The 19837-nt window shown below is 40.3% G+C and overlaps 1 protein-coding gene across 1 annotated transcript; it reads left to right on the top strand.

Annotated features, from left to right (window-relative positions):
• Positions 1–719: 719 nt before the first annotated feature.
• On the top strand, positions 720–10003 carry LOC110496076 (sodium channel subunit beta-1). The gene is made up of 7 exons (XM_036952542.1): positions 720–1024; positions 1931–2169; positions 2322–2488; positions 3250–3487; positions 3696–3837; positions 4635–4706; positions 8636–10003. The coding sequence occupies exons 2-6, from the start codon at positions 2121–2123 to the stop codon at positions 4699–4701; spliced, it is 663 nt and encodes a 220-aa protein (XP_036808437.1). The 5' UTR covers positions 720–1024; positions 1931–2120; the 3' UTR covers positions 4702–4706; positions 8636–10003.
• Positions 10004–19837: the final 9834 nt, after the last annotated feature.

Genomic DNA, 19837 nt, shown 5'->3' with positions numbered 1-19837 from the left:
CTGCGGGAAAGGCTCTGACAGATGGGTGTGTCTTCGTGGTAGCAAGGACACACTCAAGAAACACCCACAGCAAACCACAAGCCCCCAAGCCAACTTAGGTTTGGCTTCTGTCATAGCCGCCAGCATTTCTTGAGGAGCAAGCCAAAAAAATGAGGTCAAATCAGTGGTGCAGTTCCCCTTTAACTGTGGACAATCACCTCACTATCTAGCCTATTGTATGTATTGACGTTCATATTGCAATATACAGCCTTACCTATGGGTCTTGTGTCCATGAAATGGGATCTCAGCCTACTCAGTGACATAAACAGATTACAATTCTGAAGAGTTAACACAAATATTAGTGTATTCATGGGGATCTGTTCTTCAGAGCCCCATGAAATGACACCATATATACATTCTACAGACGCTACTGACTATTCCCTACAATGCTTTTACTGTGGCACCCAGAATAGGTTTTGCTCTATAAGCCAACATGTAATCGATATGCAGTGATTCGCATTGGTGGCATTTATGGGACCTTAGAAAGTTTTAAAACACAAATGTAATGCAAATGTCACATAAATATGAACAAATATCAATCCTTATTTTTATGTTTAAACAATAATTTATCATAAATGATGAATAAATAAAGGTTATTATATTGACACTTTTCTACTATTACGTGGGGTACTTTTATTTAGAAATGATTCAACATTTCGCGAACCGGAAGTGTTTTTTTAGTGCTGCTGATGAGACGCTGATTAGATTTATCAGATTTAGTTGATTTCGTAAAAATGTGTGGGCCTGTTCGCTGGTTGTGTGAGATAATGCTATATTATTTGAATACGCAATGCCAGCCCTGGCGAAACATCTCTTCAACAAGTAGCCTAGCCTACGGTGTTGCTCCATAAAAGAACAGCGCTGTGTAGATAAATGTGTTGATCCATCAGAAGGGAAGGGTAGCCTACATTTTTTTCCCCGGAGAAAGGACAAATCGGGATAAGGAGGCTATTTTTCAGAAGGGACATCGTCAGGACAGTAAAATGTGAGACATTGCAAATTACGATCATTTAGCCTAATATAAATAGAGCAATGACACTCTTACAGTGTTAAAATAAAATGATTGGCATGCAATGTATTATTAATGTATGCAAGTGGAATGCGATTTTGCTGTATTTAAACCATACAGTGTCGACACATTCAAATAAGCATCATGACGAGTACGCTATTTGAACGCATTTACAGTCGATGCCCTATTCTGTGGTGCATTGCATAACAGTGTTAATATCATTTAGAAGTAGGCCTATTATTGCTATAGAAAATTAGGCTACAGTTGTTATAAATAGCCTATAAAGATAATAGATATTTGACCTTGCTATTCAGGATACCTTGGGACGTCCAACTCTGCCGTCACCCCATGGAAGTTGAAACGTAAAATTATTCATTATTATATCCTAGGGGGGACATATAAATCAGAAATGTCAATATCAGTAAATGTAATAAAGAAAAATAGTATGTTCGCTGCAGCTATCTTTTTAAATAAGGGAGGCTTTTAAATAGGCCTAACTGGATATTAGATTACCACTCTTACCCTGTATTCTGCTTGTTCTCTAGAAAGTCTCTCCTTGGACAATTGGCATTTATTCGTTTGCACTTTAATAGCGCGATGAAGCATCCACTTAAAGGCACATTATATTTAATTGAAATGATCAAGCTCCAGTCTTCCTAAAACATTAACATTTTAAACAAATGTGCATGGTAAATACTTGCATGCATCCTAAAAGTGAATGGAAAAAGCATATTGTGAATGAAAAAGCCTATAAAAACAGTAGCTTATGTAACAAATCAATTAATTAATGCAATAGTCTGAGAATATTTCTTCCATTTGAAAATAAGTGTTGGTTGAAGGAATTAAACCCACATCAAATGTACTATTTTTGTTATTTCCAAGGTAATTTAGGGGGAAGCAACTTCAGTCCCTACCATTTCTTACTTTGCTCAAACAAAGTCTTTCTGGATAACATCTCAAAGGAATATCACACTCTCAAGTGTTCAAAGAGACTGTTGGGATATTTTTTGATAGCTTTTGAGGCTTCTCAGCCCTAGGATCTGTACTATCGTGCTACATTACACCCGAGGACATGTCTGCTGTGCGGCTGCTGCTCCTGTCTCTGCTTTGTGCCCTCTTTGGTATGTGAGTGTAGATGTGTAGACTGAATGTTTGTGGATAGTCACAACATCTTTCAACATATGGATATTTGTCTGTATACTGTTGAATTATGAAGCTACCCATTTCTACAAACAAAATATTGCGCTAATAACTCTTCTCTCCTGTAAACAAGTGTCCCTGTGCCATGGGGCCTGTGCAGAGGTGGACTCGGACACTGAGGCCGTTGCAGGCAAAGGGTTCAAACTGGGCTGCATCTCCTGTAAGATGAGGCCCGAGGTGGAGGCTTCTGCCACGGTCGACTGGTATTTCAAGGCCAAAGGGGAAGCTGACTTTGCACATGTGAGTATCTGAGACTGATTATGATTGCTATAGTATTCCAAATTACTGCCATGGTAGTAGATTGTAGGATTAGGGTTGGGGTTTTGTTTGCTCTGGTGCCCACACAAAACATGCTGCCACGATAGACTACAGTCTGTTTAGAGTATGCCAGTGCTTTTAAAAATGGGTTAGGTTTACATAGTCCTCTACACCAGGGTTTCCCAAACTGGGTGCTGGGGCCCCCTGGATGCACATTTTGGTTTTTGCCCTAGCACTACACAGCTGATTCAAATATCCAACTCATCATGAAGCTTTGATTATTTCAATCAGCTGTGTAGTGCAAGGACAAAAACCAAAACGTGCATCCAGGGGGCCCCAGGACCGAGTTTGGGAAACGCCGCTCTAGAAACGCCACATGGCCCAGAGCCCATCCCTAAGCACACAACCACAAGGCACAACGCACAAAGGTATGCACACACACACAATGCCCAACCACATGATATGGCAGAGTGCTGCATGCAGTTACTATTGAATCAACCTGGATGCCATTGTAGCCCTCAGAGAGCATAAGAGCCACTGGGACAGCAGATGGGCAGATAGTGCATAGCTCACAGCTATGTAACCTTGAGTATACTTTCCTACTGGAAGCCTTTTCAAAACACAGTTGCATCCTGTTGAGTCCATTTTCTTGGATGTTGCCAGCTACGGGTCGCGATCTAGGAAGTGAAACTGGAGACATTTTCAGTGCCAGGTGAATGACCCAGATGTCATTGTGTCATTAGATATATAATTACGATGAGGAGGGCCAGCACATTGTGGATGAGCGCTTTGAGGACCGCGTGGACTGGAGCGGCAGTAAGCAGAGCAATGACATACAGGATGCGTCCATCTACCTCTTCAATGTCACCTTCAATGACTCGGGCACCTACCGTTGCTTCTTCCACCGGCTCCTGACGTACGAGTTCTACGAATACCAGACCGTTGTCAGCAAGCTTGTGCACCTGACAGTGGTGGCTAAAGGTTCAGTACTACTATACAGACTCATGGCTTTGCATGCAATTGGAATTCCGATGCCAATTATCTCAATTGTTAGGAAACATTTATGACCTGTGGTTAAATTCGAAAAGTGCTTTGTAAGTGCTTAGTGAGAGACTCTGTGGTGCCTTTTGAGTGCTTTGAACCCCCCCCCCCCCCCCCCCCCCCCCCCCCCTCCTCGTTGTCTCTACAGCCACCAGAGGGACTGCCTCCATAGTCTCTGAGGTGATGATGTACGTGTCCATCATCGGGCTACAGGCTTGGCTCTACATAGAGATGGTATACTGCTACAGAAAGATCTCTGCTGCAGGAGAGGAAGCATTACGAGAAAGCGCGTGAGTCACCCTACTTCCTCTCATGCAGCTGTATCCTTTCATTTTAGGTCCTCCTCTATTGTCTCCCTCCGTATACAGTAATCTCACTGTCCTCCCTTCCTTGTATGCTCTGTACTTGTCCATCCTGTTGATTTGAATTCTCTACTGTCTTTCAAAGTGCTGAGTCGTACAATTACTCTGTTCCCATTTGTTCAATATTATCTGTCTTTCTCTCTATTTGTTTTCCTTTCCACTCCCACTCTCTCAATCTTTCCATCCTCGTGTCGTCACATTTGCCACTCTAGAAAAGCCAAAGAAGGTATATTTCCTAAAGAAAATGTGTGTGCTTGCCTCAGCAGTCGTGAAGTGTTAAAACCAATTATGTTCAGTCTCTGATTGGATGTTAGCTCAGCTGACACTGCTTGCTTTGCGTCTCTACATTAAAGCAATGGGTCTGGTTACTTAAATTGGATGGATGATTGCTTGATGGAAGGGTAAAGGAAGTTATGGATGGATGAAAAAAGGCTGGAGTGATGAATGAAGGTTAGAGGGGTTGTTGGATGGATAAAGAACATTTAGAGGGGTAAGTGGATGGATAAAGAGAGGTGAAAGGGATTAATTAATAGATGAAGAGAGGTTGAAAGATTGGAATAAACGTAGGAGATATGCAGTGTAGTTGAAATGATTGAAATGCTTTAAGTGATGAGTGGCTAGAATGGTTATACTGTAGATGGATAGATGGGTGAATAAAATGTGAATGGAAGGATAATAAGCAGGTGATGACATTCTAACCACTTCCCTTTCTCCTTTCTTTCCAGGAATGCAGAATATTTAGCTATTGCCTCGGAGAGTAAAGATAACTGTGGTGTGCAAGTGGCAGAATAACCCAGGTTTGTCATGAGAAAAAACGTAATCAGCAAGCCAAAGGAAGCATAGTGTATTTACCTTGTTTGACACATGGGCAAGTTAGAATAGCTTAGAAAGAGTGATGCCTTCCTGTCAGTGGGAAGATTGTAAGGAGAAACCAAAAGGTTCTCAGAGACCTTTACAAAGATGGCACAGCTTTTTGGATCTTGGATCTAATTTAGGATCTAACACATCCACTGATCAATCAATATGCAGTACTCCCATCAGGGCGCAGACTCAGGTGTTTACCTCATAAAAACAAGAGAGGCACTAACAATTGTGTACCAGCATCAGTATGGCTTTTAAATGAAACTTAAAAAATTACAGAGGGGGTTTACAAAATAGGAGAGAGGCGTGTTACAAAATAGGGGAGAGGCGTGTTACAAAATAGGGGAGAGGCGTGTAACCTGTCGGGAGGTAGACAGCACATGGTGCTGAAATTAGGCTAATTCAAGTAATTAATTTCAACAGTCTCTTAGGCTATCCGTAGATTTGCCAGCCAATTCCTCCAATAGTGTCACCACTCCTTAAAAACCTCTGTGTCCGTGAAGGGCTTGGTGTGGTAAGTTAAAACCAGTGCTCGAATTGAGGGGGTAGGTCTTTGAAGGTATGCCATAGCCTACTTTTTGTCAAAGAACATGTCAAAATGCATACTCCTTGTTAGTTTAAGATTTATAAGAAACTAAAACATGTTCTGATTATATAAAGCGATTTAGAACGACGCTTTCCTCCACGATGCTCTATGCTAGAAGCAAGCAACACAAGAAAGATGTGTCTGATGCATATGGGGATATCTTTGGTTCATCTCTGTGGCATTCAGAGGCTGAGCCAGGAAGTTGGAAGTAGGGGAGATCGGGGAACAAAGTAACACAGGTCAGTTGTAACAGCTTAATAACTCAAATTAGAAACCACTTAGAAATCTGTTATTCAATGTGCTTATGTTTGGTTAGTGTCTAAATGCCTAAGAAGTTTCGTTTAAATCCTTCAATTATTTTGTTTTTTATTGGAATGAAAACAAGTAAATATACTTGCTGCCTCTCTTTTTTTAAATTATTGACCTGTGGAGCATTTCTACATGTATCCAAACATATATCATTTTTTATCAGTAAGATGAGGTCTTTTGATTGGTATACTTGATGACAATAATTATTGTTGTATTTTTGTCAAAATATTCAGATTATTAGAGGGTCTTATGTTGGGGGGTTAGATGTAACATAAAACTGTGTATGGTATTTAGACACATTCACATCATGATATAAAATGTCACTTCTTTACATCAAGTTTAGCAGTACAGCTAAGATAATACCTTAGAAAAATCCAATAAAAAGTCACATTCATACTTTTGAATGCTAATATAAAATAGGCTATATATATATTTTGGTAACTTTTGAGTTTTTGGTCAATATGACATGCCTGAAAGATAAAATCAAAATGTCAGTTTAAAATCATAATTGTTTATCATTGAAGACAGTATTACATTTAACCCCACATACTGGGTTAATTGTAACATTTCACACTCCCTCCACTTTCGGTTGAATTGTAAATGACTGGTATGTTGTAGTTACAGTGTGTAATGGTAGCTGAGATATGTAAGTTGTTTGTATAACAATATTGTTCATCTAACTCAATAACATTTTTATAATATAGCCCAACCCTAAAAGTGTTACTTGGTTCCCCGGTCTCCTTCATTCAAATAGGCCTACAGTGTGTAACTCCGTCGCTTTCAATTGAGCTATTCGCTTTCTGTTAAAGAGATGTTTAAATGCTCAATGCAGACGTTTTTATATCAATATCATTTCTGGGTAACAATTAGGTACTTTACTGTAATAGTTTTCCGTTGAAAATTGGCAAAAATAGCTTTTTAGCAAAAAATCTAAGTTCAGTAAGAATTTTGCTAGGACTGTCTAGTAGTGGTCTGCGTGGGGAGGGTAAAACTGAAAACTAGCTGTTATGGGCAGAAAGGTTTGGAACTCTCTTTGTTGTTATTGTTCTATTAACCAATTTACCACATGGTGATGTCACCGTGGAAAGCTGAAACTCCTGCCCATGCAAACCTGGTTAGATTGTATTTTCAACCAGCAACTTTCAGGAAATAACACTGATCACGTTTTTTCAGACTTTTACAGTGTTTGTTTCATCAACTGTTGTACAATATGGTACAAAACACAAGAAAACATAATTTTTGGGACGCACTTGTGGGGTTCTCTTTTTGGGTTAAGTCACGGAAGAGTAGTTATCAGTTAAAGCTTAAATTGTTCTGCGTCAGACCTCTGTCTGGACTGGAAAGATAACTTTAGGCTACAATATTTAGAATCATATGACGTCTCAGATCAAATTATTTGCAAACAGCATCAGTTTCGTTGCAAACAAGTCACACTGGTTTGGCATGGGGAAATGTGGTAAGATGAACGCATATCTCTTCCATGGAAAGTTTATTTTCTAAATCTGCTTTTCTTTTGGGACTTTTTGAGAGCGACATTTTCTCTTGCAAGTGAGCTGATTGTTTTGAGCTAATAAAAAGTAGAGTACCAAGAAAGACAAAACTCATTTATTAGAGACATTGTTGATTTTATCAAAATTATTATGTTATTGTCATTGAATTGATAATGTACTTACCAGATGCCAGTGTTAAAAAGAGTGTACTGTAGGTCTATAAATTGGGCTGCTATTATTTTATGTTCTGGTCCGCCGACTAATAGCTGAGAAAAACTGTGGTATTAAAAAAAAACATTCTGCTAATGTCTTTAGTCGTAAAATGAAATCTGAAGTAGTATTTTTTTTCAGGAGCCTTTTTTCCCCCCCTTGATCGTAGTAGTAAGGCCTAGGCCTACATTGTCACATATTTTGAGTTAATTCTAATTTTTTTCATACATTTTTTTCAAGTACAAGGGGAGGATCATGTGGGAAAAAATGTAATGTTGGGGAGGAGGGTGCGTTATTGGGGGGGGGACATCTCGAGTTGGATAATTTTCGAACGGTCCCTTACATTTATCTTTAATTTACCGTCTAAGCATTTGTATCTGTCATGTGTGAATGTCACTGTTAATTTGTTTACAATATACACTACAATACCAAAAGTATGTAGACACCTACTTATCGAACATCTCATTCCAAAATCATGAGCATTAATATATTCATCACTCCAGAGAACTCGTTTCCACTGCTCCAGAGTCCAATGGCAGCGAGCTTTACAGCCGACGCTTGGCATTGTGCATGGTGATCTTAGGCTCGTGTGGGTCTGCTTGGCCATGGAAACCCATTTCATGAAGCTCCCGAACAAACAGTTTTTGTGCTGACGTTGCTTCCAGAGGCAGTTTGGACCTCGGTAGTGAGTGTTGCAACCGAGGAAAGACGATTGGTCCGCGCTTCAGCACTCGACGATGCCATTCTGTGAGCTGGGTCGTTGTTGCTCCTAGACGTTTCCACTTCACAATAACAGCACTTACAGTTGACCGGGGTAGCTCTAGCAGAGCAGAAATGTGACTTGTTGGGAAGGTGGTATCCTATGACGGTTTCACGTTGAAAGTCTGAGCTCTTCAGTAAGGCCATTCTACTGCCAATGTTTGTCTATGGAAATTGCATGGTTGTATTCTCAATTTTATAAACGGCAGCAACAGGTGTGTCTGAAATAGCTGAATCCACTAATTTGAAGGGGTGTCCACATACTTTTGTATACATATATCTTATCTGACTTGCCATTACTGAAGTTCCTTCTGGAAAAAAAGTAACTATATTCTATGCACACAATTCAACCAGATTCAAGCATCAAGCGAGTGGAGAGGTAATTATTGTAGAATCGAGGCTTGTCATGGATATGCACATTTACATCTAACAAGAGTTCAACTGTCCTTGACCTCTCTCTTGTCACAGGATGAACCATGTGTAATGTATTGATGTTTAATTCTGCTTTCAGGAATTCAAGCAGTGCCATCTACATACTGGCCTCATCACCGATACGACCCCTTGTTTTGCATGACCCGGAAGATGTATAGTATCTTTGAATCTTTATTACCTTTCCTGTTACAATGTTAATGGATAAATGTGATATGATGACATGATTACTTTTAGAGTAGTATGTGTATGAATCCTATTTTTCAGTTGTAATGGTATCTCCCTCTAAAGTGTATGTACATTTATATTAAGAGGTATTGTGAGCATATGGACACAAGGCGAGACCCAAATGCAGGCACAGGAAGCAGATGGTTGAGCTCCAATATTTATTAATCCAAGGGGTAGGCAAAATGTAGGTCAGGGACAGGCGAGAGTTCACGAACTGGGTCATAGTCCAAAACAGTACCAGGCGAAGGACAGTCTTTGAGGTCAGGTCAGACAGGGGGTTCAGTAACCAGATTGGAGTCCTAACAGTATAAGGGGATAGGCAGGCTTAAAGACAGAACAGGCAGAGTGGTCAGGCAGGCAGGTTCAGAGTCCAAACAGGCAAGGGTCAAAACCAGGAGGACTAGAACCAAAAGAGACTGGGAAACAATAGGAGCAAGAAAAACCGCTGGTTGACTTGGCAAACAAGGCAAACTGGCACAGAGAGACAGGAAACACAGATATATACACCGGGGATAATAAGCAACACCTGGAGGAGGTGGAGACGATCACAAGGACAGGTGAAACAGATCAGGGTGTGACAGTGAGAGAATTAATCTGATTGAAGGGTTATAGCGAGATCACCTTGGAATTAGAATACTAGAATGGACATGAACTTTCTTATGATAGAGTAAAAGGTCAGCCATTTTGGTAAAGGAGTTGGTCAACCACAATGGTCAGCGAGTGCTGTGAGAAGATGTTATTTAAAACAATGAATTATATGCACAGTAATGTTTATTAGCTAGCTAGTCTGCCAGTTTTAGTAGAATGATTCCATCATTTTTTTCTAAATGACTGCCAATATGTCCGACATTCCAAACAAACAATGTAGTCAATACACAGGCTGAAATCAGTTGGTGATATGACTTAGACAAAATGTAAATGCAACAAGTAACTGATATTGTATTATATTATAAGATTCACAACTTTCCAAGAAAACAAACATTGAAAACATTTTTGAGGCAATTTATACAGAACATTTCTATAAAACCTGTATTTACAGGTCAAAAGTTTGGACACCTACTCATTCCAGGATTGTTCTTTAATGTTACTATTTTCTAACACATGGAATAATGTAGTAACCAACAAAGCGTTAAACAAATTAAAATATGTTTTACATTTTAGATTATTCAAAGTAGCCACCCTTTGCCTTGATGACAGCTTTGCACACTCTTGGCATTCTCTCAACCAGCTTTATGCGGTAGTCATCTGGAATACATTTCAATTAACAGGTGTACCTTGTTAAAAGTTAATATGTGGAATTTCTTTCCTTAATGCTTTTGAGACAATCGGTTGTGTTGTGACAAGGTAGTGGTGGTATAGACAAAATACCAAGTCCATATTATGGCAAGAACAGCTCAAATAAGCAAAGAGAAACGACATTCCATCATTACTTTAAGAAATTAAGGTCAGTCAATCCGGAAAATTTCAAAAACGTTGAAAGTTTCTTCGAAGTGCAGTTGCAAAAACCGTCAAGCGCTACGATGAAACTGGCTCTCATGAGGGCCGCCACAGGAAAGGAAGACCCAGAGTTACCTCTGCTGCAGAGATTAAGTTCATTAGAGTTACCAGCCTCAGAAATTGCAGCCCAAATAAATTATTCACAGAGTTCAAGTAACAGACACATCTCAACATCAACTGTTCAGAGGAGACTATGTGAATCAGGCCTTCATGGTCAAATTGCTGCAAAGTAACCACCACTAAAGAACACCAATAATAAGAAGAGACTTGCTTGGGCCAAGAAACACGAGCAATGGATATTAGACCGGTGGAAATCTGTCCTTTGGTCTGATGAGTCCAAATTTGAGATTTTTGGTTCATTGTGAGACACAGAGTAGGTGAATGGATGATCTTCGCATGTGTGGTTCCCACCATAAAGCATGGAGGAGGACTGTGATGGTGTGGGGGTGCTTTGCTGGTGACAGTGATGTATGTAGAATTCAAGGCACACTAGACCAGCATGGCTACCACAGCATTCTGCAGCAATATGCCATCCCATCTGGTTTGTGCTTGGTGGGACTTTAATTTGTTTTTCAACAGGACAATTACCCAATACACCTAAAGGCTGTGTAGGGGTTATTTGACCAAGAAGGAAAGTGATGGAGTGCTGCATAAGATGACCTGGTCTCCATAATCACCAGACCTCAAACCAATTGAGGTTGTTTGGGATGAGTTCGACCACAGAGTGAAGGAAAAGCAGCCAACAAGTGCCCAGGTGAAGCTGGTTGAGAGAATGCCAAGGGTGTGCAAAGCTGTCATCAATGCAAAAGGTGGCTACTTTGAAGAATATCAAATATATTTTGATTTGATTAACACTTTTGGATTACTACATGATAACATATGTGTTATTTCATAGTTTATGTCTTCACTATTATTCTACAATGTAGAAAATAGTAAACAATAAAGAAAAACCCTTTAATGAGTAGGTGTGTCAACTTTTGACTGGTACTTTTTAATTATGACCATATTTAGGTTGACAATAATTCTATTACACAATTTCTGATATATCACCTGCCTTACTTTTATTTTCCTGCATAAGTAAAAGCAGGAAATGCATCACCTATGCCTCTACTGCCATTCATTCCAATTTTATTTTACTACAATGACTGCCATTATCATCCCATTCTTGAACTTTGAGGGTTTATTACATACCCGCTCAAGAAATGTCACAGGACCTCTGTGTTTATCACACTCTGTATTAATAAATCCATCCACTCCACCTGTTGTATGTCTTCTAGATAATGCACAATCACCACGAAATGTACTAAACTTCAAAAGGTATTTATAATAGAATGTGATTGATTGTGATAGACTGTCTACAATGTACAGTGTTGTGATGATAAATCAAAAAATAAACCTCATTGAAGTGAAGATTGATCTTACCAGTTTTTAGATTTAACTTTTAATTGTCTCACAAGAACGCCCAAACATTTAAAGCTAACTGCATCAGCAAAAGACCCATTCATTTAAGTATAACCTTTCCTGCGAACAGTACATGCAAATCTCATCAAATTCATAATAGATGTTGATAACTTCTCAAACTCCAACTTGACTTACATAGCCTTTCTCCTATACAGTTGGCACAAGTAATGTAGTGGAGGTTAAACACATGTAAATGCCTATCAATTGGAGTAAAATGCAAAATATTGGAAGCGTTACGTTACTCACTACAAACGACAATCACCGTTTACCCCCTCAAACATTTTTTTTGCCACTACTGCAGCTGGTACACACAGTCAGTATTGGGGCACTGAGGTGGGTTGAACTGGTACTCAGGAAGCATCCCTAGATACTGGTGGCGTCCATGGATGTGTGTGCTGACTTCTCAGGGTGATTAGCATACCTGGCTGGAGTCCGTCTGTACTACCCTGCTCCACGTCCCAACCTGAAGAGGACATGTACAGTATATCCGGAAAGTATTTACACCCCTTGATTTTTCCACATTTTTGTTACGTTACAGCCTTGGTTTAAAATGGATTATATTGTTTTTTTTTCTCTTCAATCTACACACAATACCCCATGATGACAAAGCGAAAATAGGTTTAGAAAATTAGGCACGTTTATTGAAAATAAAAACAAATATCACATTTACCTTTGGCCTCGAGTCCTCTTGGGTATGACGCTACAAGCTTGGCACACCTGTATTTGGGGAGTTTCTCCCATTCTCATGCAGATCCTCTCAAGGTCTGTCAGGTTGGATGGGGGAGCGTCGCTGCACAGCTATTTTCAGAACTCTCCAGAGTGCTCTGGCTGGGCCACTCAAAGACATTCAGAGACTTGTCCCGAAACCACTCCTGCGTTATGGTTGTGTGCTTAGGGTCGTTGTCCTGTTGGAAGGAGAACCTTCTCCGCTCTGGAGCAGGTTTTCATCAAGGATCTCTGCACTTTGCTCCGTTCATCTTTCTCTTGATTCTGACTAGTCTCCCAGTCCCTGAAAAACATCCCCACAGCATGATGCTGCCACCACCATGCTTCACCGTAGGGACGGTGCCAGGTTTCCTCCAGATGTGACGCTTGGAATTTAGGCCAAAGAGTTCAATCTTGGTTTAATCAGACCAGAGAATCTTGTTTCTCAGTGTCTGAGTCTTTAGGTGCCTTTCGGCAAACTCCAAGCGGACTGTCATGTGCCTTTTACTGAGGAGTTGTTTCCAGGGCCTGATTGGTGGAGTCCTGCAGAGATGGTTGTCCTTGTGGAAGGTGTTCCCATCTCCACAGAGGAACCAGAGTGACCCATCAGGATCTTGGTCACCTCCCTGACCAAGGCCCTTCCTCAGATCTGTACCTCGACACAATCCTGTCTCGGCACTCTTTGGACAATTCCTTTTACCTCATAGCTTGGTCAGGGAATGGCCCACCTATGTGAGGGGATGTCGATTCTAGCATTTAAATTGAACCTTTATTTAACTAGGCAAGTCAGTTTTAAGAAGTTTTTTTACCCCTTTTTCTCCCCAATTTCGTGGTATCCAATTGTTGTAGTAGCTACTATCTTGTAGTGGTCTTCTTCAGCAGTAGTGGTCTTCTTCAGCAGGTCCAGGATGGAGCCAAAAGGCACAAGAAAGAGGACTTCGACACTTACCATCTCAGATGGTTATTAAATCGTTTCTGTAGCTTGAAACAGATAAGATTAGCCTCCCTGCAACATTATTTTGTTGAAATATAATTTGGTTCGGTTCGCTTTCTAACAATGAGTTAGACATGAGGAATCCAAAGAAATGTTGAAATGCCATCCACGGATCCCCCACACCTATCCCACCCCAACAACATGTATATCATATCAGTTCTCTGTGGGCCGGGTTGGGTGTGATGGCTGTGAAGAGTGAAGGGGTGGGTGTGTGCATGTTTGGTTGGTGGGGTAGCCTACTGCTAGATACCATAATGATCATAGGAACATAGCCTATAAATCTAGGCCAGTGACAAGTGGATGTACAAAAATAATAAAACAAAAATGTGGTTGAAAAGTTCATTTATTATGTACTGCCTATCAAGGTGTCAGTACTATATGGCATATGATATGACCATATGATATGACCATAAGCGTAATGCAGACCATGTGTTGTAATTATATGGATTACACCTCTGGTAGCCTAAATAAGGACATCTACAGTGGCCTTCTTTGATACCATTGTTGTGCCTGGGACTGCAGTATAGACATTCAGCCAGTGGATGCCGCTGATTGGCTGAATACCCGGGGCGTGAGGTGGTTGGAGTTGTCAACAAAGCAGCATGACAGAAATATGATGCCAAGTTTTCAAACTACCAGTAGTTTCTTAGAGAAGATATAAAAAGCGATCTGTGCATTTGAACAACAGCATAAATACTTTTGTATGTCAAAACTGAATGACCACTGCTAAACTGTTTTGAACAGATTAGATTATACTATTTAGAATGAGCAGATAGCTCACGAACGAACGAGGGCACCACGGAGAAAGAATGCAACAAGCATGCAGATGCAATAAGTGAAAGCACATTATCTAACTGGCGATAGCTAGCTAGCTAACATCAGTGGTGTAAAGCACTTACGTAAAAATACTTTAAAGTACTAAGTACTTAAGTCGTTTTGGGGGGTATCTGTACTTTATTAATTATATTTTTGACAACTTTGACTTTTACTTCACTACATTCTTCAAGAAAATGATTTACTTTTTACTCCATACATTTTCCCTGACACACAAAAGTACTTGTTACATTTTGAATGCTTAGCAGGAAAGGAAAATGGTCCAATTCACACACTTATCACACTGGTTTATCTCTACTGCCCCTGATTTGGTGGACTGACTAAACACAAATTATTTGTTATGTAAATGTTGTCTGTGTGTTAGTGTGCCCCTGGCTATCTGTAAATAAAAAAATAAAAAAAATATTTGTGCCGTCTGGTTTGCGTAATATAAGTAATTTGAAATGATTTTTATACTTAAGTATATTTTAGCAACTATATTTATCTTGATAAGTGTGTGAATTGAGCATTTTCCTTGCTAAAAAAGTTTAATGAGCAAACCTTCCTTCGTCAACTGGCCTCTGTAAGATGGTATCAGCTTGATCCCCACCTTCTTTTTTGATATTTCGAGTGATATTGTCAACAAACACACCCCATAAAAAAAGAGAATTAAAACAGGTTCTGCCCCTGGTTCGACCGTGATCTTGCAGAGTTACTCAACCTCAAGAGTTGCATTTGGCTAAAGGCTCGGCACAAGCATACTCATGCTGACTGGTTCTCGTTCAGGCAAATGAGAAATAAGTGCACTCAGGCTATCCGGAAGGACAAAGTTAGTTACTTTAAGGAGCAGTTCTCTCTCTGTGGGTCTAACCCCAAGAAATTCTGGAAAACGGTTAAAGACCTGGAGAATAAACCCTCCTTCTCATAGATGCCCATGTCCCTTAAAGTTGATAATGGGGTTGTTACTGACAAGAAGCACACAGCTGAGCTCTTTAATCACCACTTCATTAAGTCAGGATTCCTATTTGACTCAGCCATGCCTCATTGCCTGTCCAACATTTCCTCATCTCCCACCCCTTCTAATGTGCCTAGCCGCGATACTCCTCCCTCTTTTCCCCCTGCCCCACTACAAAGTTGCTCCCTGCAGTCTGTCACTGAGTCCAAGATGCTAAAGGACCTCCTTAAACTTGACCCCCCCAAAAAATCTGGATCAGATGGTTCTGACCCTTTCTTCTTTAAGGTTGCTGCCCCTATCATCGCCAAGCCTATCTCTGACATGTGTAACCTGTCTCTCCTCTCTGGGGAGGTTCCCATTGCTTGGAAGGCAGCCACGGTGCGTCCTTTATTTAAAGGGGGAGATCAAGCTGATCCTAACTGTTATAGGCTATTTCTATTTTGCCTTGCTTATCAAAAGTGTTGGAAAAGCTTGTCAATAATCAACGGACTGGCTTTCTTGATGTCTCTAGTATTCTCTCTGGTATGCAATCTGGTTTCCGTTCAGGTTATGGATGTGTCACTGCCACCTTAAAAGTCCTCAATGATGTCACCATTGCCCTTGATTCTAAGCAATGTTGTTCTGATATTTTTTTGAAGTTTAAAAAAAATAAAATGTTATAATATATATTTTTACCCCTTTTTTCTCCCCAATTTCATGGTATCCAATTGGTAGTAGTTACAGTCTTGTCTCATAGCTGCAACTCCTGTACGGACTCAGGAGAGGCGAAGGTCGAAACGCCACCCAGCCAAGCCGCACTGCTTCTTGACACAATGCACATCGAACCCGGAAGCCAGCCGCACCAATGTGTTGGAGGAAACACCGTGCACCTGGCGACCTGGTCAGCGTTCACTGCGCCCGGGCCGCCACAGGAGTCGCTAGTGCGCAATGAGACAAGGATATCCCTGCCGGACAAACCCTCCCTAACCCGGACGACACTGGACCAATTGTGTGCCGCCCCATGGGCCTCCCGATCGCGGCCGGCTGCGACAGAGCCTGGGCTGGAACCCAGAATCTCTGGTGGCACAGCTAGCACTGCGATGCAGTGCCTTAGACCACTGCGCCACCCAGAAGGTCCTTTGTGCTGCTATTTTTATTGACTTAGCCAAAGCTGTTGTGATACGGTAGACCATTCCATTTTTGTGGGCCGGCTAAGGAGTATTGGTGTCTCTGCGGGGTCTTTGGCCTGATTTTCTAACAACCTCTCTCAAAGAGTGCAGTGTATAAAGTCGGAACATCTACTGTCTCAGCCACTGCCTGTCACCAAGGGTGTACCCCAAGGCTTGATCCTAGGCCCCACACTCTTTTCAATTTACATTGACAACATAGCTCAGGCAGTAGGTAGCTCTCTCATCGATTTATATGCAGATGATACAGTCTTATATTCAGCTGGCCCCTCCCCGGATTTTGTTTTAAATGCTCTACAACAAAGCTTTCTTAGTGTCCAACAAGCTTTCTCTATGCTTAACCTTGTTCTGAAAACAAATGTCATGTGGTTTGGTAAGAAGAATGCCCCTCACCCCACAGGTGTGTTTACTACCTCTGAGGGTTTAGTGCTTGAGGTAGTCACCTCATACAAGTATGTGGGAGTATGGCTAGACGGTACACTGTCCTTCTCTCAGCGCATATCAAAGCTGCAGGCTAAAGTTAAATCTAGACTTTGTTTCCTCTATCTAAATAGCTCCACTTTCACATCAGTTGCCAAACTAACCCTGATTCAGATGACCATCCTACCCATGCTAGATTATGGAGATGTAATTTATAGATCGTCAGGTAAGGGTGCTCTCGAGCGGCTAGATGTTCTTTACCATTCGGCCATCAGATTTGTCACCAATGCTCCTTATAGGACACATCACTGTACTCTATACTCCTCTGTCTCCTCATCTCTGTATACCTGTTCGAAGACCCACTGGTTGATGCCTATTTATAAAACCCTCTTGGCCTCAATCCCCCCTATCTGAGATATCTACTGTGGCCCTCATCCTCCACATACAACACCCGTTCTGCCAGTCACATACAGTTAAAGGTCCCCAAAGTTTTTATATTATTTTTACTATTTTCTACATCGTAGAATAATAGTGAAGAGATCAACACTATGAAATAACACATATGGAATCAAGTATCACCCTTTGCCTTGATGCCAGCTTTGCACACCATTGGCATTCTCTCAACCAGCTTCATGAGGAATGTTTTTCCAACAGTCTTGAAAGAGTTCCCACATATGCTGAGCACTTGTTGGCTGATGGAGGTGTGTTGGATCATTGTCCTGTTGAAAAACAAATTATAGTCCCACTACGCGTAAACCAGATGGGATGGCATATCGCTGCAGAATACTGTGGTAGCCATGCTGGTTAAGTATGCCTTGAATTCAAAATAAATCACTGACTGTCACCAGCAAAGCACCCCCACACCTCCTCCGCCATGCTTCATGGAGGGAACATCACATGCTGAGATCATCCGTTCACCTACACTGTGTCTCACAAAGACACAGCGGTTAGAACCAAAATTCTCAAATTTGGTCTCATCAGACCAAAGGACAGATTTCCACCTGTCTAATGTCCATTGCTTGTGTTTCTTGGCCCAAGCAAGTCTCTTCTTATTGGTGTCCTTTAGTAGTGTTTTTTTTGTAGCAATTCAACCATGACGGCCTGATTCACACAGTCTCCTCTGAACAGTTGAAGCGTTTATTTGAGCTGCAATCTGAGGTGCAGTTAACTCTAATAAACTCTTCCTCTGCAACAGAGGTAACTGGGTCTTCCTTTCCTGTGGCGATCCTCATGAGAGCCAGTTTCATCCTAGCGCTTAATGCTTTTTGCGACTGCTCTTGAAGAAACTTTCAATGTTCTAGAAATTTTCCGGATTGACTGATCTTCATGTCTTAAAGTAATGATTGACTGTCGTTTCTCTTTGCTTATTTGAGCTGTTCTGACGTAATATGGACTTGGTCTTTTGCCAAATAGGACGATCTTCTGTATACCCCCCTACCTTGTCACAACACAACGGATTAGCTCGATTGCATTAAGAAGGAAATAAATTCTACAAATTAACTTTTAACAAGGCACACTTGTTAATTGAAATGCATTCTAGCTGACTAACCCATGAAGCTGGTTGAGAGAATGCCAAGAGTGTGCTGTCAAAGGGTGGCTACTTTGAAGAATCTCAAATAGAAAATATATTTTGATTTGTTTAACACTTTTTGGGTTATTTCATAGTTTGATGTCTTCACTATTATTTTACAATGTAGAACATAGTAAAATAAAGAAAAGCACTTGAATGAGTAGGTGTGTCCAAACTTTTGACTGGTACTGTATATACACAAAGATCTTTAAAAGGGATTACAAAATAAAGTTGTGGATTTATTTCCATTGTGGGCCTTATTTTTTATTTTCTCAGCTAAATTACAGTATTTTGGGGCATCTGTACTTTACCATTTATATTTTTTGGCTACTTTTACTTTTACTTCACTACATTCCTAAATAAAATAATGTACTTTTTACTCCATACATTTTCCCCGGCAGCCAAAAGTACTCGGTAAATGTTGAATGCTTAGCAGGACAGGAAAATGGTTCAATTCACGCACTTATAAATGGAACATCCCTGGTCATCTGTACTGCCTCTGATCTGGCGGACTCACTAAACACACATGCTTAGTTTGTAAATGATGTCTGAGTGTTGGTGAGCCCCTGGCTATCCTTAAATAACTACAAAATATTAATAAAATGGTGCCGTCTAGTTTTAATCATACTATAAGGAATTTGAAATGATTTATACTTTTACATTTGATATTTTAGAAATAACATTTACTTTGATGATTAAGTATATTTAAAACCAAATACTTTTAGACTTTAACTCAAGTAGTATTTTAATGGGGGACTTTCACTTTTACTTGAGTCATTTACTTTTAAAGTATCTTTACTTTTACTCAAGTATGACAATTGAGTCCTTTTTCCACAACTGAGAAACTGCCAGAAGCTTCTATTTGATTCTATCTGGTCTCCTCTACCTTTCCTGGCTATAATGTTTTCTCTGGTTTTGAATCTGAATTTAGAGAACAGAATTTCAAAACTGAATCTGAATCTGTATCTGAGGAAGTTGAATATATGACATTTTGATAAACTTGAAATGATAGTTTGTAAACTTGATACAAAGACTGAATGCAATATTTACAATATTGAAACTGAATATATAAATATTGAACTTGAATATTCAATTAAAGTAGGCATTTAATTGTAAAACAACAATGCAATATTCATTCAATTCAGTTTGAAATTACGAAACACATGTTCATTTTTTGAATTTAATGATTACATTTGTGCAATAATTCAAAATTATGGAATTCAAATACAATTTCTGTTGGTATTGAAATTGCTCCACAGTAGCACCCAGGCACACCGCTCCCAGTTTACCTCACTACTCATAATGGGGAGTTTTAGCATACCTATGTTGGGATTGTTCTTGTTGTGTGTGACTCTGTGCAGGAATAAGAACTGTTAAGCGAGATGAGACTGCCATGTGTTCTGCTATGGTTCCCTTTCCACTGACAATTGGAAATACATTGAAAATGATTGCAACTGCTCCAGAACTCATTGGGA

Source organism: Oncorhynchus mykiss, chromosome 18, assembly GCF_013265735.2.
Source record: "Oncorhynchus mykiss isolate Arlee chromosome 18, USDA_OmykA_1.1, whole genome shotgun sequence".
Lineage (NCBI taxonomy): Eukaryota > Metazoa > Chordata > Actinopteri > Salmoniformes > Salmonidae > Oncorhynchus > Oncorhynchus mykiss.
The sequence above is the reverse complement of the archived record's forward strand: the minus strand, read 5'-3'. Positions and strand labels throughout refer to the sequence as shown.